This window comes from Mustela lutreola, chromosome 6 (assembly GCF_030435805.1).
Source record: "Mustela lutreola isolate mMusLut2 chromosome 6, mMusLut2.pri, whole genome shotgun sequence".
Classification (NCBI taxonomy): Eukaryota; Metazoa; Chordata; class Mammalia; order Carnivora; family Mustelidae; genus Mustela; species Mustela lutreola.
Window position 1 is genome coordinate 54,701,653 of NC_081295.1, and position 22,139 is coordinate 54,723,791.

The 22,139-nt window shown below is 46.4% G+C and overlaps 1 protein-coding gene across 8 annotated transcripts in view; it reads right to left on the bottom strand.

The window, feature by feature from the left end:
- SASH1 (SAM and SH3 domain containing 1) overlaps window positions 1–22,139 on the bottom strand; it is a 309,529-nt gene that overhangs the window by 28,287 nt on the left and 259,103 nt on the right. For 4 of the 8 annotated variants that reach the window (XM_059177298.1, XM_059177296.1, XM_059177297.1 and 1 more), the window contains 3 exons: window positions 11,559–11,691; window positions 5,773–6,608; window positions 925–999 (listed from right to left, as the gene is read on the bottom strand). In XM_059177298.1, coding sequence (XP_059033281.1) covers window positions 925–999; window positions 5,773–6,608; window positions 11,559–11,691 — 1,044 coding nt within the window. Of the gene's footprint in view, window positions 1–924; window positions 1,000–5,772; window positions 6,609–11,558; window positions 11,692–16,607; window positions 16,763–22,139 lie in introns of those variants that run through there. The other 4 variants (XM_059177300.1, XM_059177299.1, XM_059177303.1 and 1 more) reach the window with 3 other exon arrangements.

The following is a 22,139-nucleotide window of genomic DNA, read 5'->3' on the forward strand; positions in this document are numbered from 1 at the left end:
ATTAAAAAACCAAAACCAAACAAAACAAACAACTTTCCTCTGAGGAGGAAAAAAGAAATCACACTTCCTCTCTCATTTTTTTTTTTTTTTAAGAGTGGCTATGTAAAATTACTGGTTTATGAATCAATAAAATTTGATATCCAAATAAAATATTGTTATTCTTCCAGGAAATTCTCAAAACACTTTGAAAATCACAGATGGGTATTTTAGCTGACACATGACATATAAACAAATATAAAGCATGGAATTTTAATTTTCATAGTTTCTGACAAAATGCATAAGGGGAAAATAAAATGGTAGGTAAAATTCACCTACATCCTTGGAGCCTCACAAAGGAAACCTCAGGGAAATAGAATACATACACTGCAGGGGTAGCCTGTCCCCACGGTTACCCAGAAGCAGGTTTGAGGCCTCTAGAACCTTGGCTCTGGAGAGTCTGATCTGCTCTAGGCCCAAGGAGACTGGGTTCATTCCAGGGCACCCCTGATCAGAAAGACTTAGACTCCTACAAGGCACTTGGCCTGTGGTGAGACTGGTGTCTCAGAAATGCTGGCAGACTCTCACCCCCATCACAGGGCTCTATCCTGGCACACAGCCTGTACGTACTGGTCGTGTGTACTTGCAACTAGTGTGAATGAAGGGCATGTGTGCTCAACTGGGTAGGACCACAGTAGCCAAATTTAACACTGGATTTACGACTTGAGAAGAATGCAGAGGCATTACAGGCATGGAGGCAGTCACTGTTTATTCCCCATGAAACAGCTGAGCATCTCTAAGATGCGTACAACAGGGTTTCTTTTCAAACACGATGTAGGATCACCGATGTTACCCACTATTGTTTCTCAGAGACACTAAATAGGAAACTATGTCAGCCACATGGCTTGAATCCAAACCTTTTCTGCTTCTCCTCTGACGTACACTCACCATTGGGTCAGAATTGTTGCTGCCAATGTGTAGAGAACGGTTCGTCAAGTCAAATCCTCCAAAACTGCAGGTTCTCTGTGGAAAGGAGCATGGAGGGCAGGAATAATCCAGTTATGTTTACGTCAGCTGACAGTGCACCAACCCAACCCATTTCCCATTTGCAGGTCAATCACTGAATCACAAATATGTTACAGGATGAAAGTAGGAAACAAGAAATGATGAGAAAAAAAAAATACATGATTCATGTTTAAAGGAAATTTCCCTCACGTTGTCCTTCCAGAGGCCACTGGAACTGGGCTTAGCCCCAGAGGTCTAGAATCCCCTTAACATGCAAAAACCAACTTGTTTAAAAACAACAACAACAACAACAACAACAACAACAAAAAACCACCCATGTGTTAAGTGCTCTAAGATTCCCGGTCGCTTAGCAACAGAAGCCCCCCCCCCCACCCTGTCCCCCGGTATTGGCTGCACACAGTAGTGATACGAGGGAATATGTATTAGGGGACCCATGTGCTCCAAGTGGTCTTGGAAACCCAGGCCTGAAATCCTATATTGCTCAGCCACTGACAGCAGGCTTTTCTAAGACTCTTGTTTTGTTTTGTTTTAAATCGCTGAGAAGGGGAAAAAAGGTTATGTTTATAGTAGTCCAATCAGGCCAAGAGGATTACTCACTCACTGCTTCCTTGACCTAGCCAAAAATGCTGCTAACTTTCCCATCTAACTGCCCAGCTTAACTAATTATGACCCTTTCACTCAGAGTGTGTGAAGACACCACATTTGCCCAGAAAGAAAAGGTTGATTCAGTGACCATTGCTGACCACACTCTTTAATTCCAATAGGAAGGACACTGTGTTATAAAGGATGAAAACCTTCTTGCCCTCTAGTTGGTTTCAATCTTTATGGAATTGCTTATTTTTAAGCAACTATATAATTTCAGAACTTGCTTTCAATTCTGTTGTTCTTCCAGTGAAAGCTACTCGATGGCCACATCCACCCCCACCCCCAAAAATCTGTAAGACAGACTCAAAGCACATTGGTTTTTGTTACAGCTGATTTACTTTTTAAGCAAATGGTAATAAAAGCTGAATAGCAGCTCTGGGTGCTAATATTTTATATTACTCGTTTCTCAAAGAAATCTAGTTAACAGCTGTTTGATGGAAGAAATGAACAGAAAAGCACAATGTAGACTATAAACATTGCCTGTTTAGAATAAATACACTTGAGATATATAGTAACTGAGTGAAGAAAGCAGAAAGGTCCAGGAAGAAAAATGCCACGGTTTCTGGAATCTCATCGATGGTCCTGGTCCTGCCGCTTCCTGGCTGCGTGACAGGCAAAGGACTTCAAGCAGACTCTCGGACCTCTGCTTCGCCCCAGAGGAGCAGACCTGCTGTGTGAATGCTGGGCTTCCACTTCCCACGGCTGCCGTGAGGATTTGGGAGTCTGTCCCGGCAGTTAGCATACTCTGGTTTAGGCTCAGTCATGTTCTAAATATGCAAACAAAGGACTGAAGCTCAGTTCAGGGCCTCACATTCTAGGAGCTTCTATTCCTAGGAATAGACCAAGAAGTGAGAGCTGCCAGGCATGGCAGTCAGGGGCCAGGAGACACAGAAGGTGGCAGGGGACATCCGGGATAACCCAACTCAGGAGGCCACACGACTGTCCTTCTCCTTCACCAAAGCTGCCATTGCTGTTTTAAGTTATATACCTTGGACACAATTCTAATTTTATATAATGTATCAATGGGCAATCTGATGTCCCTTATAGTAACCTGACTGTATTCTATTCTATAAAACAAGAAAGACCGCTTAATTCCAAAACACTCACCAAATCCACCAACTTGGCAAGCAAGGTTATGGCCACCACTCAAGGCTGATTTTTAATGTTTACCTTCCCTTTCTAGTTTCTAATTCCAAATAGATTTTTGCATTTCTGCAAAAGCAGTGATTTTCTCCTAGTTCCTTTCTCGTGACTCAGGGCTTCACAGATACAGTATGGCGCCCAGATGCCTCATCATTTTATGGCTTCTGCATTTCCCTTTCAGTTCCATCATTGACTGCAACACTGGAGCCCAGCATGTACTTTCTGATGCATATGAAATAACTCAGAAAGAATTCATGTGGAAAATTTACTGCAGTAAATTGGAAGCTCATTTGTGTCTTCGTATGCCAGCTGTAGGCATTTATTCCTAAAATAAAAAGCTCAGAGTGACGAGTGGACTGGGTTTCTTAGCTACCAACTCTAACCTCTCCCAGTGATAAGCAAAGGTGTCTGCAACAGACTCTTCATCAGTGGAGGAGGGACAAAGAATCTAACAATAAATGTCGCTTGAACGAATCTCCAGCTTTTTCTGTAATACCAAGTCATTCTCGAAACAGCAGTCCTTCAATGGAGAACACAGACTGTGGAGAGGATCGTAAAAGAAAGTAAACCAGTCTTTGCCTTTGGCAATCTACATTAACTGAAACCTAAGTGAGGTGTTTGGTTTTAAGTTCCTCCATCTCCTACATAGCTAACAATAAGAAAATTTGGGAGAGATGCTTGTGGATGAGGAGAGCCAGTTGATGGAATGGTCATGCAGTTGGAAACATGTTTTGGGTGGGCATGGGGGGCGTTGAACTTGAAAGATGGACAAAATTCTAAAGTATCATGCATGCCTGTTCCCCCAAACAAAAACTGAATGACCAAATAAAAAGACAGGTGACCATTTCCAGTGAATGTACAGCATTATCATTTCCCTGAGGTTTCATCAAGCAAATATGGCATTTTTGGAAGGACAAAAGGATCAAGTTTAAAGAGTAAGGGAAACTGTGCACTTTCAGATAAAGGGGAGGTGATATGACAAGAAGGATGGGCAGACTGTTCACGGAAACCAAACAAGGAAGTTAATCCCATTAAACCAAACCAAACAACCCCCCAAAATTCTGTTGTGAAAAGGCTTATTTCCCTTTACATTCTTTGAATGATTGGAAAATTAAATTTTGTCTCCCTGATTGTGCAGTGATACTTAGATTGAAGTGGTATGTGCAGATTTCTAGTTCAGCACTGAACACCTACGTCAGCAAGTACTAGAGCTGTCCAGTACTACCTCGGGCTCATAGCACCTTACAAATATCCAGCTTTGGGTGACATCTGCGATGGAGTTTACACAGTGCCACTGTATTTATAAGGCAGGAAAAGCGCTTGAAAAGAAACTTGCCCCAGGTCCATACTCAAGGTCAGTGAAGAATTAATCACTGGCCCACAATTACATTAGCACAAATCTTAGAAATATAACTTTGAGAAAGTCTTATAGAAGTTACATTATTAGCCTGGCAATGAAGATGAGGGACGTGTGAGGAATTCAAGGTACTCCAGGTGGAAAAATTCTCCGTATGACATGATTTAAGTTCATGGGGGTGAGTAACCAGTTAACAGAGAAGAGGTGGCTCTTATCTATCAAAGTCATGTGCAGAAGAACTAGGCAGAGCCCCTCTCAGGTTAATAAATTATGCCAAGATTGGTTCGCCACAGCATTTATCTGTGGGTCAGAACTGAAGAAGTGAGAAAGAGAACTCTGTTGTACAACAAACACAGAACCAACCACAAACTATTGCCATGACATACAGAAAGAACCAGAAGGGAAGTTGTCACAGTTTTAAAGTGTTAGAAGATCTGAATGAATGAAAAGAGACAGAAAATAAGCTCCAACAAGAAAGTCAACACATCTGGGAACATCTGGAAAACCTCAAGGCTAGGATGGACCTATGGATTGTTTTAGAACAAGGAAGGTTGCTTTAGGGATGGCATGGACCAATCGGTCTCCATTTCCACAAGAAGAACTCAACTGAATGAACAGAAGTTACAGCAGTTGTCTGGGTAATGAGAAGGAACCCCAGGGAAGTCCGCATGGGAGGTTGTGCTACAGTTTGTTCTGTCAGATCCTTCCAGGGAACGCAGCCAGCAGTTCCAGTGGATTGACCAGGGCACTAGGAGACCTGGGGGGTGGGCAGGAAGGCCACAGCTCTCCTCATTCTGTGCCATTTTATATGGGTTCCTGCACAAGCTAAACGTTGGGTGGGGAACTTCAGGGGGAAAATGCTTATATTCTCAAGTTCAACCTAAGTCATGCCCTAAAAAGCAATCTTACGAGGTCTCTAATAATTCAGTTAAAACTGGACAACATTTCTGAATGTGGGTCCTTCATTCCTCGCTGTGTACAGAAGAATCCATGGGGCAGTGGAAGATATTTCTAAATGCTCACCCCTCTGTTTAAGTAGATAGACCATCAAATAGCTTTAAGCAAAACAGAAGAGCTCTAATATTTTTTCCCCCTCTACATCAAAGAACTTTCTGGTTGGTGCTACTAATAAAAGAAATGTACTTGACAATGTTTTCGAATCACCAAATCGGTGATTGTGCTGATGACAATCTTTCCGTGAGCTGGATTCTATTGTTTCAATTAACTGAATGAATAAACGTGTCTTCTCAGGGCAAAACATCCTTCTGTTTTGCATCAGCTTCTTTGAGGTCAAGTGATGGGATGGCTGAGAATCAAGACAGCCGCTCCTAGCGGAGGCCAAACCCCTGCCCTGTGCTCTGCAAGCCCTTCCCTGGATCGGCCTCAGTGTTTAATTCAATCAGAAATCAAACAGCTTCAACCGGCAAGAGGACAGATGGGAAAGAAGCCACTGCCAAAAGAAGGCGGGCTTAGAAAGCGAGGTGATGGCAGAATGGAGCCTGGAGTCATGAAGTAGGGAGCAGAAGAGCGGGGAGGGCACCAGGCCCCACGGAGGAGAGGCCATAATGCTTGACTGCACCTCACAGAAATGACAAGGCCGTCCCGGCGACCACCTCGGGACTCACAGACTTCTGGTGGATTCTCAAGAGAACCCTTTTAGTGCAGCGGTCCACCGTGGCGGCCCACTTCCTCTTTGTCTCCTCGTCCTCCTCCAGCAAGCAGCGCCTCAGGTCCTGCCTCTCGGCCTTGCTCAGGGTCCTGTCTGAGGCCGGCCGCACTAGCTGGGTCAGGTTCAGGTGGCTGTACAGGCTCCGCTCCACCACGTAGGTGATATTGAACTCGCTGACCGCGGGACGCCCGCGCGCCCGCCTGCTGGGGGCGCCGCAGCCCCCACCCCCTTTGGGTTTCTGCCGGAGCAGCTGCAGCTCGCACGTGCTGCTGTGGACTCCTCTCCTGGAGGGACGCTGGCAGAGAAGAGCTCGGGAACACGAATAATTAGTATCCGTTTTCTTCAAGCGGATCTGCTTGCGGACACTCTGAACCTCCTCCAGGGACACCAGAAGGTGGTGCCGGCGCCGGTGGCTGTCACAGAGGCGGACGCCGTCGGTACTTACCCCGTGGCTCAGGGACCCGAGCCCTTTCTTCATCTCCCCCTCCGTCAGGGAGCGGGAAACCTTCTGGGCCTTTTCTTCTTCGGGATAGGAGAAGAACGTCCCCATCTTCTTCGGGGGCTTAATCAGGCCCCGACTCTCTCCTTTGCTGAAGGTTTTGACCAGCTTCCGGCCAGCCCCCCAGGTATCCAGGCTGCTGGACGATGGAGACGTGGTGAGAGAGTCGGACTCATCTTCTGGAGGCTTCTCAGGAGAGCCGTCAAAGAAAAATGGCTTCTTGTGCACTCCGGAGTAAAGGGCCGACCGTTCATCCAGGCCCGGGGAGTTCTCAAACACGTGCTCCTCCCCGCCTGGAGGGAAAGCAACAGGGAGAGAGGTCATGGTCTCTTGGAAATACACCTCCACATTCTCTCACCCAGATTTTCCTTTCCTTACGGCCCCTGCCCTACAAAGAATAAACAAATCCTCACCAACGCCGCAGCGACCCCCTACCTGGATCGCCTACCCTCTTCGTAAACCCAGCTCCCGCTCAAATAAATGCATGTAAAAAATAAGCAAACTGTGCAAATGTAGGGTTTCACATAAGCTTAATGGTAAAAGGTACTGGGTGTGTTTCCTTCTCCTTTAAATATCTTTGTAGAACAAACACCTTAAGAAACCTACTCAAAATGCCACTTGGAAAAACCAAGTCAGTCATGATCACTGCACTCCTTAGCCCTGAGAATTTAAAGATAATTCCCTCCTCCTCCCCCTCCAAATTGGATAACCCTCCCCCAGTTGGGAAGCACAGTTCTTAGAAGCTAGGACTCAGACTCCTTCCCCAATCTGAAGGGCTGTTGAGTCGGTTTGGTTTCTTACAGAAAAACACCACGTGGCTGACAGTGATTTTTTTTTTTTTTTATTGCCACTGAGGTCCTTAAATCACCAAGGCAGTCTGGGTGCAAAGACACCAGACAGGGTCACAGCATGCAAATGTAACTGATGAATGGTACCCAGGTGACAAGCCAGGCACAAAAAGTTAGGGGCCCGGGTAATTCCAGCCAAACACAGCCATCAGCTCGCCTGCTGGAGGCAGGAAGGGCATGTGAGGGCCCGGCCACGCAGGCAACTGCAGCAGGCGGTCCGCTTTGTTTCAAGGTTCCAGCTCTTGAGCCCTCCCTGGAGCAAGGTACTGAGCCAGGCCCTCCAGAGCCCAGTGGAAAGGTTTGGACGCACTGGCAGGAAAACAGAGTTCTTTCCTGCGTGTGTTATGTGAACAGATGTGAAAAAGAAGTAGGTCAAACTGTGGGTGTAGTGATCCTGACTGGCTGTGTCCCTTTAATTATAAGGAAACTTTTGCACACTGCAGCTTTCCACCAGCTGAACTATGAAAAGGAAAAAATAAAAAGTTCCTTGGAACAGAGAGATGGCCCTAAACACACCAGCTGGGGGGGGGGGGGGAGGGTGGCTGTGCAAGGGTAGATGTCAGAGCGAGCTGCTCACTGCAGAGAGGGGAAGGGCAGAGGACTGGCAGCAGTCCTTTCAAATTCTAAAGGCTTCCTATTTTTCCAAATGGTGGGAGTTATTATTGCAAATGTCACGAAAATCAGAACTGTGGTTATGAAATATAACCCAAGGTTGATTCTGATGTCATGGAGATGGTGGTGGGGGTGGGGTTCAAGACCATCTCCAGTTCGGAGCTCTTCATCATCTGCCGCACAACTGTATTCCCTGGAGGATTAGTCCTGGATCTGTCACGAGAGTTTAAAAGTCTAGGGTTCTGAGGAGATGTGCACAAAAATTGGCAAAGTCTCCTGCTCTTTCCTCAGGACACCTGACGTACAAGGTATGGAGGCCAAGTGTCCTTTCGCTGTGAGAAGTAAACATGGCAATCTCTTCTAGATCAAATCTACCCTCTACTCTTGGGAAAAAGAGATGGGGCCAAGATGAGAGGCAATGCCTGGGGGCAGAGGCAGCCCACCCCAGACTCCTCTACAAATGTGTCCAGACCACAGACCATGGCTTTCCACTGAGCCCAGGTGTCCACGGAGGTGTGCAAGGCCCTCATCTACCCACAGTCTGACGGGGTGTCGGGGAATTCAGGTGGGTCTGCTGGCCATTTTAACAACCTGTTACCTAACAGTGGTCTGGAGACGTTCTGGACTCTTTAGGGCTGGCATCCAAGCTTCGAAGACTTCCATGACAGGTGTGAGTCTGGAACCAACTGGTATGCATCTGTCCGTCCCTATAGCTCTGCTTCCTAGTTCTGAAAAGTCTGCACTTGGTAAGAACTTTGGAGGGAAAGGTGGCCAGTTCTTCCCCAGTGGCTGCGTCAGCCTGTGTGCTGAGGGCAGGCCTTGCCTGGTGGAGCCTATTCTGCCTGGGTTGGCCCTGAGGCCTGAAATCCCAGCCTGGACTTGATTCCTTGGGTTTAGAGCACTGCTGCTCCCATTCTGGCACCTCCCAAGCACAACCATCCTTTGGAAGAATGGCAGTCAACACGCAAGGCCCCATTGTCATTCACATCATGACCTTTATCTAGCCTCCTCACTAAGATCAGAATGCGGAAGGCAATGGGGCTAGGGTATGGGGTGACTTAATGCCAAGGACACAGATCCATGCCCCAATTCCAGCTCTGACTCTGCCACTCACCATCTCCATGATCTTGGGCAATAATTTTATCTTTCTGAGTCTGTTTCCTCACCTGTAAAAATGTCTGCCTATTCTAGAAATACTTCAAGGCTACTGAAGAGAATAAAATTAAATGAAAAGAAATATATGAAGGCACTTTATAAGCTAAAAAGCACTGTACAAAAGCTAATGATCCATTCCTGGGTCACATATAAGCTGGGCCAATGAGGGAAGAGGGTAGCTAGGTATAGGCTTTAGGGAACACACACACACACACACACACAATAAAGGGCAGCTGAAGGGCACTGACCTGGCCTATGGTTCGCTATTGTCTAGGGTCATCCATGCCCTGGACAAGGACTTGACAATCAGTCACAAGGGTGAGACTAAGTGAGTGATTGTATCTCTCCTGGTTCTTGTAGGACTCCAGAGCTGAGGGGTGAGGAAGGGGTGGGAGCAGAGGGAAGCCCACGCTGCCTGGACTTAATTCTGGGCCTTCTGCCAGCCGCCCAGTGACCCTGATGATTTAACCTCCTGGGGTGTCTGTTCCCTCCTCTGTGAAATGAGCATGGTACCGATGCCCAGCTCGGGTGGCTGTTGAGGATGACATATTAAAAGGAACATAAAACTTAAAGTGTGCAGAAGAGTGGCGGGCAGTCAGGATGCCCTTGGCAAAGGCGGATCATCATTCTGACAACTTGGTATTGGCACAGACATGTAGGAAGAGAAAGGCTCAACTCTCTGAAGGTCCTGGGGCAGTGAGGCAGGGCTTATTAGGAATGTGACTCCTTCCTGCTTTGCAGAAGCAACAGCCAAGTACCTGTTCTTCTGCCAATGAGGAACCTAAGAGAGAATGCCACTCCACAGGATCTGGACGACGGTTCTAGTTTATGGTCTAGCCATGGCAGCCCTAAGCAGATGGCCTAAGTGGCACACACACCTGACACCTTTCCTGGCAAAGCCGACAAGCCCAGCCAGTGGCAGCCTGGTGCCCCGACTCGTCAGACATCAGAGGTTAGAGGGGACTTAAGCGCATTTCCTCCCTCATCCGCCGGTGGCACCTCGTTTATAACCACATGAAATACAGTTCAGGGCCAGAGGTCCACGTAGTTATTACTTTTACCCTACAGCTACCCCCTGGGTCTATTTTTCCCTTTTGTCAACTATGTCTCTCAGAGACAGCAGGAAAGGTAGGAAAACTGCATGTACGGGCAGCTGGGGACAGGTCCGGAGGACCCCACACATCACTCCCATGTCCTCATTGATAGGCAAGACCCACCAATTCATTTGCTGTATTTGAGATTTACTTTTGGCAATGGGGTGCCCAAGGCTGAATGATGGCAATTCTCTATGGTTCTCCTTACTATGACCAACAGACACTATGTGTGCGATTTCATTTAGAGCGGCTGTTGATAGGAAATCAGGTGATATTCTGTACTGTGGAAACCACGACTGTCAAGCAGGGGTTAAAACAGCCAAATGTAAATCAGCACTGCACCCAAAGGCAAGCAGAATTAGCATGCAGGAAGACACCCCATGAAACCTGGAATTCGACACAACTCTGTGAAATTGCCCATAAGCACCTCTCCCTCAGGGCCCCTCCTCCCTTCTTTTCCTTTCTCGCCTCCACGCTCCCCTAGTAATCCCCTCACCTCCAATATTTCTCTAGAGGATTTAAGCTGATACATAATTACAGCAAACAAATTTTAAAAGCAGCAATAAAAACAGCAGGAAACCCTCACCTAAATCAAGGGAAATCCCAGTTCTCTCCACGCCTTGGTTTTATTTATGTATGACAAAAAGGCCTCTCAATGGTCATTTTCAAATCTACATGTTAAATTTCTGAAATTCCTCAAAATGTAGATATGACATTTTAACAAGTCACATGCTTTTAAGAAATAAGGTCTATTCTTTCCAGTACTTTCTTTTTCCAGTTCCCTCCAAACAAGAAATCTTCTTTTATTTTATCCTTTTGGGGGAATCTTACAAGATGCTGCAAATGCACACTGTTCACAATGGGAGTGACGAATACGGGTGAGACTCAAACTGTCCTAATCACACTTCAAAGGTTAACTCTCCACTCCAATAAATCCACGCTCGTGCCTCTCCTGACATTACTGCTTCATCTGACGAGCTGCTCAGCCAGCAATAAAGCTCTTATGTCCCACTTAAAACGGAAGGTCCTTAGAGCCCCATCTGAACCCAGTCTTGAGACTCTCTACAGGAAGAACAAATCATCCCTCGGAGATGTGAAAGGATATAAAGTGCCTCGATTGTTGGATGTTTGTTTGAGATGGATGAATGTCAAATCTGGAATCAACTCAATGGGCAAGAACCGTCATCCTTCGGCCACACAGGCTGCTGCTGGGAAGAACTTACAAAGTTGATGTACAGGGGTGTACACTCAACATTAAAGCTGTACCACACCTTGCGAAGACCTCCTTGTCCCACACTGGCCGTTTCCCATCGCCGTGACATGAACAGTACTAAGCCTCCCCAGCCGCCGGACGCCAGGATCTGGAACGTGCTGAGCCACGCCCTGCTTGCACGCAGACCTGAGGTGCTCTCTGCAGCCTCAGCCAGATCGCAATCCAGCTTCCACTTGAGATCAGATTCTACTGAGGAGCTGACCCTGCCTGACTTAATTTGGAGCAAGCAGGGAGGGCAGAGCGTGCCTTTTTTTTTTTTACCTTCCGTGCTGGGCTTTCTCATTTCTTCCACTCTGATCAGTTTCTTTCTCACTCTGCGAGTGGAGTTGACCAGCTTATGTAACCTCTTAAACTTCACCGACTCCTCGGTCTCCTCATCCGATTGTTCTCTTGACTGGCAAAGAAACAAAGGAGAAGTTCATCAGATCACTGCCTCAGAGCCCTCTGCGCTGGTGGCCCATGGCGGGGGGCAGCCTGGTCTCTCGTGCCAGCCTGAGCTCCAGCAGCAGTGCGGCTGTGTCTAGGGGGGACCCTCCAATTGCCCCCCCACACACTTCAGGAAGCTGCCCGGGGCCTCATCCTTGGCCCCGGGGCGCCAGGACACACCCCGGGGCCCTGGACTGGCATAGGTCATGTCTGTCTCAGCAGCTGCCCAGGCCTCCTTTAGAAGAACTTGGAAAGGGCGCCCTCTGCCAGGCTGGCCTGGTCATTCCAGCCCCCCTGCTGTGCGCTTTGGGCCTGGCTCTCATCTGTCTGGCCCATCACGACTGCTTAATGTGGTCATCAGCTACTCCTCCTCCAAACTCAAGTTCTGTTGACTTGTTCCAGCCCCCCCCCCCCCCAAATCAAAAACAGCAGGGCAGGAAAAGGGAAGAGAGGCAAAAAGCCGCCTTCCGTGCCACTCGCCAGGCAGGCCTGCCACACCTCGGCCATGCCTTCCGCCTCTCCCGGCTCCTTCTGAGCGCTCACGAAGGGCGAGCCTGAGGACAGACCCCGCATTCCTCTGCGAGGGACAAGGGAAAAAGCTGACCTTTTCAGCCATACAGTACACTGCATATTCCCCAGCATCCCATTTCATTTTTGCAGCGATTCAAGTATGCTCAACCCAGCTGTTTTCCCTCAAGTATCAAACATTACAGAGAGGAAAAAAAAATCTCTCCACAGCAGTGACCCCAGTGAAAACAATCCTTTCCTTGTGAACCAAATGAGGGTTTTGGTTCCAAGTCAGCTCGAGCATTCAATATGCAGCTTCCTCTGTTTTATCTGCTCAAAATGTGAAAAAGCAAAAGCAATCCAGGGCTCCAGGGGCGGTGCTGCCTGGGCCGGGGGCTCCGGGGTTCCCAGGAGCGCAGGGCTGGCGGGAGCGTGCGGCCTCCACGCACCCAGGGCAGCCCGCCAGCCGCCCTAACCCATCCCACACGGCCTGGCAACACCCTTCCCTCCGTTTCCTCAAACCTAGTTCACAGAAATAGTAAGGGCAGAAATGCCTCCTATAAACAACACAAAGCAAAATAAAATCCACCCCTCTGAACAACGGGCTTAAGAGGAAGCTACTGCCACCCTCCCCCACCCCAGTACGCACAAGAAATGGACAATAGAACAGGTACACGAGGATGAGCAGAGAACAGTGGTTCGAGGGTAAAGAAGGTGGAGATTCTATGCATTAAATGGTGCAGCATGTTGTGAGTCCACAAATATTTCTGTAGCACTGTGGCACTACGTAAGGCATAATACAACCCATTTCCTGGCCTCTGTTCTCACCCTGGAGCTTCCAGCATAGGGCCATTGTACTTTCTGACTGCAGGACTATAAGCAAACCATTCACCCACTGAAGAAAAATTATGATAACCCAGAAATGGCAAGTCATCTGGACAGGGGTGATTACTCTGGCTTCCCTTCCGTGAAGTATATTCAATTTTTCAAAAACTCCTTGATGAGATGTTGCATCTCCATTTCGGAATTAGAGTGAACTACTGCTTAGCTGGGCATACAGAAGAGAAATGGAACCACGTGCTGGCAATGAGGTTTAACCTGTTTGGTCTAAAACTTTACAATGTAAACAATTAAAATGAAACAGAAAGTACAGCTTCTGATACCTAATGGTATAGTTTGGTTTGAATTTCATTTTTATTTGGTTTAACTGTCAATATGTGATGAAAATGGTCAGAGCGGTCAACCAGAGCAACGAGAACTGGGAGAGGCCTCATTCTGGGTAATCAGCACCTGAGCAAAACCATAGTGCCTGGAATTACACAGAAACATCTAAAGTATTCTGCCTTCTTGATGGCTCTCAAAAGCTAAGCAATTCTAACAGAAGGAGAATCAACATTATAGGGGACAAACCTAGACAAACCTAGAATATGTATGTAACTGTCACATTAAAAAATTCTGAAGTAAAAATAAATAAATAAGAATTAAAGTCTGAAGTCAAATGAAAAATGCAGTGAGCACAGGTTGTTTATAATCAAGACACAGGAAGCTATACTAGAGAATGAGTATCAGTAGTGTGCGTATCTCGTACCTGGTCTGGGGGTTGTTACTGCTGCTGGCTGGGGGTGGGGAGGGGGCTGTGTGTGCCTGTGCATACCACAAAGACAAATCATATGTAGGAAACATGCCACCTGAGGGAACTTTTGAGGAAGAAATAAAGTAGTTAAACTAGTACAACAGAATTAAAAGCAAAGATCCCTTCCCCAAGTCCTACTTTCCTCTGTCCTGATTCACCATGGTGAAAAATAACATATTCCAGGTACTTGTTTAATTGCTTTCACATGTTCCATCTATTTTTGAGAAATAGGAGCTCTTTAGAACTTTGAACTAACTTCTTTTATTTTCTTAAAAACATGAAGGTTTTAGGGGTGTTTGCTACTGACAAGTCACAAATCATAGCAACCAGTAACTTTTCATTATCATGGTTTGGACACTAAACAAGGCAGATGGAGCACAATGTATAGGAAGAAAAATGTAAGAGAAAACCAAAGTCAATCAAGATATAACCTCTCTTGAATCAGCCTAGAAGTCACTGGAGTTAAACAGGTGTAGCCCAAGGTTACTTTTTATTGATAGAGAGGTGTTGACTTCTCACTTCCTTCTGAGTCCAGAGGAAAAGGAGTTGTCAAATATTTGCCTTTTAAAAAGTTCTCTCCAGCTGTTTTAACATAAAGACTCTGTAAAAGGCTTTCATTTCTTCTGAACTGGAAACTAAAGCTTAAATTCCTCATTTCATGTTACTCCTTTTAAATAAGCACACACCACTTCCCAAATACTGAAAATAACTTGTCATGCCTTGTTTTTATTTATTTATTTATTTGAGAGACAGAGACAGCAAGAGAGAACATGAGTGGGAAGGAGGGTGAGAAGCAGAATCCCCGTTAAGCAGGGAGCCCGACTCAGGGCTTGATCCCAGGACCCTGGGATCATGACCTGAGCTGAAGGCAGATGCTTAAATCACTGAGCCACCCAGGTGCCCCTTGTCATGTCTTTTTATTCAGAAATTACACCTGCAGAGATGACAGTGTAAGAATTTAAAAGTAACTATTTAATTAAGAAGAGCATGTGTGAGATCTTCACACCTGGAGGAACTTTGGTAAAAGATGAGGGAAATCTGCATTACATATAAAATGAATGGTTGATTCCAAGAAATAGGCTCCTAGAATTAAACAGAACTACTAGGAAACAGGTTTTAAATAAACTCAAGTGAAGAAATACCTATGTTTATGCACGTTGTAACAAGACACAGTATCTCCTCCTCTTCCTGTCCTGCCCCAGGTCAGAGGACTAAAGTAAACTTTAATTTGATCATCGTTTAAATGAGAAGGTGAAAACTAACTCATCTGCAGAAAACTCCCCACCTCTGAACTTGAGTCGTAAAAGGCCATTAACGTATTCCACTGAAGAATGTGGAAAAAAGTGGATTTACATTATGGTAAATAGAAACACTGGATTTTCAGCCTCTCTCTGGCAGATTTTTCCACCAGAAATCTCATATGGCTCAACTTTTAATTACTTTGGCTAATGCTATATGTAGTAATTCTGTGGTGAATGCTTAAGTGTTTCATTTCTGGTTTCCATGGCAACATGACATCAGATTGCAGACAGCTGGCTCCACAGTTTTAAACCATAACAAATTGACCAAGCCAAGGCACAAAACTATGGCCTCTTTAAAGAGATAGTACACCATTTGCCTGCCAGGGTGCTGAAGCAGGAACCTATGGGGCCCACTTGGCAGGCGAAGGAGGGTGGAGCCTGCTTCCTTCTCAGATTCTTTTGGAACATGTGCGTCCTTGACACATCTGCAATGTTCTAATAGGAAAGACATGGAGCCAGCGTGGAGAACTTTTCGTAACGCAGCTACACTGAGGATCATCAGGAAAAAGGAGCACAATTAATAGCATCTGTAGATAGCAAATGAAAAGCATCTCCTCACTCTCAAGCCTTTCACTGAAAGTCGGTAACAAATAGATACTTCACTGGACCCAGTTTTAAAAAAACAAAAAACAACAAAAAACATTTCTTGCAACTGTGACACGCTGTGACAAATGCTTTCCAAAAGCCACAGAGCACCGTCCTGCAGGCACAGGAGCACTGTTCCATAATAGAAGTTAAACTGAACTTGCAAAGAGCAACCAGAACCCTTTCGGGGACTGCTCTAGACCACGCTGGGCACAGGATAACGTACAACTTTGCCTTTTGCAGAAATACACTCAGCTTGCTTCCCCATCTCCAAACACTCAGCGCACTGTCCCAATTAACAGCCAGACTAAGTCCGTGTATGTGCCCTGCAGCCACACACATAACACCATGAGATATTCAAGTATTCCTGAACCTATCCTGAAACTGGAAACGAATTTGCTTATGAAATGCACACAACGGCTCCTGGTTAACCGGGTGCATAACCAGACACAGATGCTTCCACTTCCCAGATCCGTACTGCCAGTGGCATGAAGCTTAAGAGAAGGAAAGGAAGCCGATGGATCATGCAAGCCTGTCTGCAGTCAAGCCCTCCACACTGAAAGCCTCCACGGATGACAGCTGAGCTCCAACCACGTACACTCAATCTCTTGAGAGTGGTTTCATTCTCGAAAAGAATATTCACTCCTCTCCCCCCAACGTTACATCTTCATCTTGGGTGAGCATGCTAGGAAAAGAGTGCTCAGGGTTACACAGCCGGGAAGGAGAGAAGGACCCATCGCCAAGAATGTGCATAGAAAAGAGGAAAGCCATCAGAGCCAGGAGCACCCGAAAAGCCTCTCCCTGCAGCGGCAGCAAGCGCATTTGCCCCCTCGCGGGGAACGCAGCCGGCGGACTTACCGGCTTCGGCATGGAGCAGGCGTGCGGGGGACGCGGAGCACCCCCGCCCCCTCCCCGCGGACAGCGGCTTCACTGTGGCTCCGTCAGCTCTGTAATCTCAGAGTGAGCGTGAGGCACTCCTCAAACATGTTCCTTTGGAGTTACATGATCGGACAGGCTCCACCAGCACAGATTAGTATCCGAAGGAGGGAAAAGGGAAGACACTGGATTCAATTAGCTGCTTTCTGCCTGCCGCCTGATTCCCCGCTTCCCTGCTAACTGCATAACTTGTAAGAAAGGCATAAGTCATCGGCTCTAAGCAAATCTCCTATTCACCACCAGGAAAAAAGGGAGTGTTGTACGTGGCAAACAATCCCTGTTTTCACTGACGAAGGCTCCCTGACCTCCCGCTGGCCTCCAGTTCCTTAATTACTGTCTATGGAATTCCAGAGAGAGAGAGAGAGAGAGAGAGAGAGAAAGAACGCGGGAATCTGAGCAAATCCGGGACAAGGACGAACCCTCACAAGTGACTGAACTTAAAAAAGATCTCTCTCTCGCAGATATTCTTCCAAACACCCCCTGAAGGGAGTAGTCACAATTGAAAATAGACACCTTCCAATGGCTATTTTTGACACTGCTGAATTAAAACTTGCGATTTTGGTTTTCTCCTGAGTTGTCACACCCCACTCTTTTTTTTTTTTTTTTTTTCTATTTAAACTACTCAAGTAAATGCAGGATACTGCCTGTCCAGTGATGCTTCTAAAACTGTCCTACCAAATTGTTTCAATGATCACCTCAGAGTGGCGGAGTTCTCTTACATTCTAGAAATGTGTGCACAGGGACTGGGTCACAAGATGATCATTTCACTTTCTCAGGGGTGTCTGGGGAGCCACGGGCACATGCTCTTACTAAAACAGAATGTCACCTAACAAGACAGGACTGAAAACCTGCATGAAGTCTCCAAGGCACGGGGTGCAAGTCCTGTCAGGATTTCAGGAGTAAAGTCACGCAGTCGGGTGAGTCATGTGTTCCCGCTGAGCGACCCGAGCTGCCCAGTCCTAGGTGCCTCTCTCCTCGTGTGGGCCTTTATTTATGTATGATGCAAAGTTGCCTCTCTTGGTAGGACACCAACACACACACACACACACACACACACAATTTTTACCAGGCAGAGGTCCCAGGCTGTGCCACAGAGCACCAGAGCCCCATCCCCTTCTCCTAGGCCCTTCTGGCATCTCTCAGTCTTCAGCAAGAACTGCATGAATTTCCCTCTCCCCCAATTTTCTTTCTTCCCCAGAAGTGTCTCCTGCTGCCCCTAACAGACTTTTTTCTATTATTTCTCTCCACAAGGGTGTGCTATACCTTCCCTTTGCTGCCTATTCTGCCAGTCCTCTCCCCTACATCTTCTCCGGTTTCATAGACCCTCCCTTCCCCCCTGCCTTCTGGGGGCCCACACGTGCCCCAAACAGCGGCAGGTGCTCTTCTGACATTAATCTTCCAACACCCCTATTTACTGCATGCTCATACTTTCTAGGTACCATGCTAGTATTGACACATTTAACCCAATTTCACAGATGGTAAATGGCAGACACAGAATGTGAAACTTCATGGTTTTGCTCCCAGATCCCCCAACCTGCACGGGCACTTTCTTCACCCAAGATCGCCAACCACAGTGGACGCGACGTTACTCTTAGAGTTCCTTAAAACTGTCATCAGAAGTCCTTGGTTGAATTTCCTGGTTACTTGATCCAAACGAAGAAAACATATTATGCCCCAATGGGAGTCGGGTAAAAGGAAGAGGAAAGCCAAAAGCCTTTGGAGCTGGAACAACCTGGGTTTCAATTTCCAAGTCCTTTAGTGAATCACTTCACTTCTATGGGTCTTGGTAGTCCTCTATGCAAATTTCATCTGATAACATTAATCTTGAAGCAGTTGTTTTAAAAATTGTGTCTGTCCAGTCAAGTGGAACTCAGTAAGCGCGTATTACAGCTGTGGTCTATTACTGATGGGAATTCAAGCAAGACCTACTTTACTGCTTAGAAACTGCTGTTCTAGGTGTTGTGTACATAGCAAAGGCAAAGAAAAGATGTGAAAGCTAATGATAGGGCCAACATCTGAGGCTGGGTCTGAAGAGGTTATTTATTTTTTAAAGGGTTTATTTATTTATTTGACAGAGCGAGAGAGGGAGAGAGGGCACAAGTAGGGGGAGCAGCAGAGGCAGAGGGAGAAGCAGACTTCTGGCTGAGCAGGGAGCCAAACGCAGGACTCGATCCCAGGACCCTGAGATCATAACCCGAGCTGAAGGAAGAGGCTTAACTGACTGAGCCACTCAGGTGCCCCAAACAGATTGTTTAGATGCAGAGAAGATTGTGAGCAGAATTAGGAGCCAGAACTCTGGAATCTGGCACAGCCAAACTCAGGTCCCTTTTATGCCACTTGTGAACTGTGTGTGTCTTAATTTCTCTCATTTATAAAACAGGGCGTGATAAGACTCCCAGAACACTTGAGAAGGTAAAATGAGACCTTGAATTTGAGGCCTCAAGTCCGGTGGGCAATGGTGTCAGTGCGAGATGCACAAGAAGCCAGACACCGGCTGCCCCAGGTTCTGTGAGGAGTGTGGGGGAGAGACCCCTCCCTCCAAGCCCATCATTCCCAGGCTCATCTACGGTATCTGAGTAAACTGTGGGATACGTGAAGGACTAGGCTGGGCCAGGCCACCCCGGGAAGCCTCCTGGTGGAGGGCAGATGGAAACTGGGGAATACACTTTATGAAGAAGGGACATCGCTGGTCTTGTTCTCTGGGTAGTGGGTTTGAACTTAACACACAAGAAGTGTGCAAATTTTTGGAGGACAGGTTTGAGCATCTGATGGCTACTCTAAGGAACTGTTGGTTAGGTCCTCAGAGTAAAGTCCAAATGCCTTATTGTGGAGCGTAGGACTCTGCATGGTTAGAGTCCTGTCCTGCTTTCTGGTTTCTGTGTGCGACTCTCTGCAGATACTGCGTGGAAAGGCCTCTCGGAGCATCCGGTTCTCATCCTTTGACTTCCTCAGAGTACCTTCAAATACTCTTCTCTCTCATTTGCCTGCACACCTTTGCACTGGTGGATTCCTTTTCTGGGAACATCTCTGCCCATCCTATCTACTCTTCTAGCTCCTACCCATCCTTCAACATTCAGTCTCTGTATCACATGCCCAGGAAATGGGCTGTGTGGTTGCAGGGCACACACAGTCATAGGACTCAACCCAGAATATGGTCATCTCTGCATGACTCCGTCCTTCACTAAACTTCATGAAGACAATGGGCACTGGGCTACTTGTTTCTGTAACTGTACTTCAATAATGTTTATTTCTGGTTATACGTGATATACTTTTAATTAGAAAATGTGGAAAATGCAGATACAGAAGAAGGAGAAAAAGAAATCACCTACACCCTCTCACACTCAGATAGAAAAGATCAGTTGGTTAAGCGTCTGCCTTCGGCTCTAGTCATGACCTCAGGGTCCTGGGATCGAGTCCCGCATCAGGCTCCTTACTCATGGGGCGCCTGCTTCTCCCTTGGCCTGCTGCTCTTTTTGCTTGTGCTCTCTTTCTCTGACAAATAAAATCTTTTAAAAAATAGTTGTATTTTGGCTTATATCCCCTGCTTTTCTCTCTCTCTCTCTTTCTCTCTCTCTCTCTCACACACACACACACACACACATGTGCATGTGTGCACCCTCCCCACTAGACACCCTTAGGTTTCTATGTCTGTTTTGTGTTGTATTTACAAAAAAGGATGACTCTGTGATCTTCAGCTCTTCCACCTCCCACACTCACAGTCACTCTCCGGGTCCCCAGAGCCGGCCTCACGTGAACACACAGTACGTAGAAACAAGTGCCTACTGAGAGCCATGACCCTCTTTGAGCTCCATCACTGCCTCTAAAGTTTTCTCTCATAGAGAAACCTTGGAGCTCTCAATGGATACTGTTCAAACTGTTTTAAAAATCTGCTTTTTCTATTAATACGTTTTGAACATTTTCTCATGTCAACAAATGTCCAACAAATAAAATACAAAATAGTCATGATTCATTAGTATTCACAGAAGCAAGCCATGATTTTTTTAACACCCTGAATCAATGGACATAGACATGTTTCCAATTTTGTAATATCATAAACAACACTCCAATGAAGAGTCTGTTGTAAAATTTCTAACACATCTAACACATTCTTTTTTAGAAAAAAAAAAAAAGATAGATTATGGAATTTTTGGGTGAAAAAACACACATAGCTTTAAATCCTTTAAAATATATATTAATACTTTTCACAGGAGAAACACTGTACACTATATTATTTTTAAACCTCATAAGTAGGATAAAAAGAGTGGTTCAGGCGTGCCTGGGTGGTTCAGTCAGTTAAGTGTCCACTTGATTTCGGATCAGGTGGTGATCTCAGGGTCTTGAGATCAAGCCCCGTGTCCGGCTCCTCACTCAGCTGGGAATCTGCTTGAGATTCTCTCCCTCTCCCTCTGCTCTCCCCCAAACTTTTGTGTGCACGCTAAATAAATAAATAAATACATAACATCTTAGACGCGGAGAAAAGAGTGCCCACTTCCTCACACAATGGCCAACACTGAGCATTACAATATTCTTTTACACTGAGACAATTAAAATAGGACCTGGGTTTGTGATAAACAGGTATTTCCTGGTTGAAATCAATGGACGGACCCACTGATTCAAGGTGTAAGAAAGAGCAAGGAACCAAAATAGGAGTGAGCCTCCTCCACCTGGGCCTGCAAAGATTCTAATCTAGGTACCTGGGGGCACAGGGAGCCCCCAGAGATTTGATAAGCACAAGCAGCCGTGTTAGATGCGGAAGAAGAACAAAGAGGCACAGACATTCAGAAGTGAGAGAACCTCACCTTTGGCTGGGGAAACTAAGGCATGTTGCATTAAGGGGAAGGGCACCTCCATGAGTGTGGGGGGCATTTCTGGGCTCCTTCAGGATGCCAAAAGGCCAGTGTTTAGATGGCCCTGAGGCTCACTTCTTTGTTCCCCTGACCTTAGATGCCTGCCTTTTTGGACAGGCAAAGAGAGATCCTGCTCAGGGGCTATTGCCGCCCTGCTAAGCAGCATGTGACACAAATCAGCAACTTTCCGGCCCTCCTTCTCTCCAAGCTTGATTTCATCATCTCTCCAACATGCCTCATCAGCCTCCACTGGTCCAAAAGTGATGCCTTCAAGATCACTCCCTACCTCGGGGGCAGCACACTGGCTTTGGCTAGGGGACATTCCAGACCAGCACCGAGGACTGTCATCGGTGACCGGCTCATGGCAGGGGTCTTCCAGGTCCAGCCATCAGTTTAATGTGTTTTCGTTGTGTTTACGAAGAAAATTAGTCTCACTTGCCAAAGAAGTCAGAATTACATTTTGAAGTGTTTATGAGTTGTCAGAGTAACTACAGACAATATGAAACACATTGTGGGTTTTTTTTTTTTTTTTTTTAAATTTCACAAAGGAATCAGGGAAGGACTCATCTGTTTAGTAAGAAATATTTTGCTCATTAGCTGGTGACAT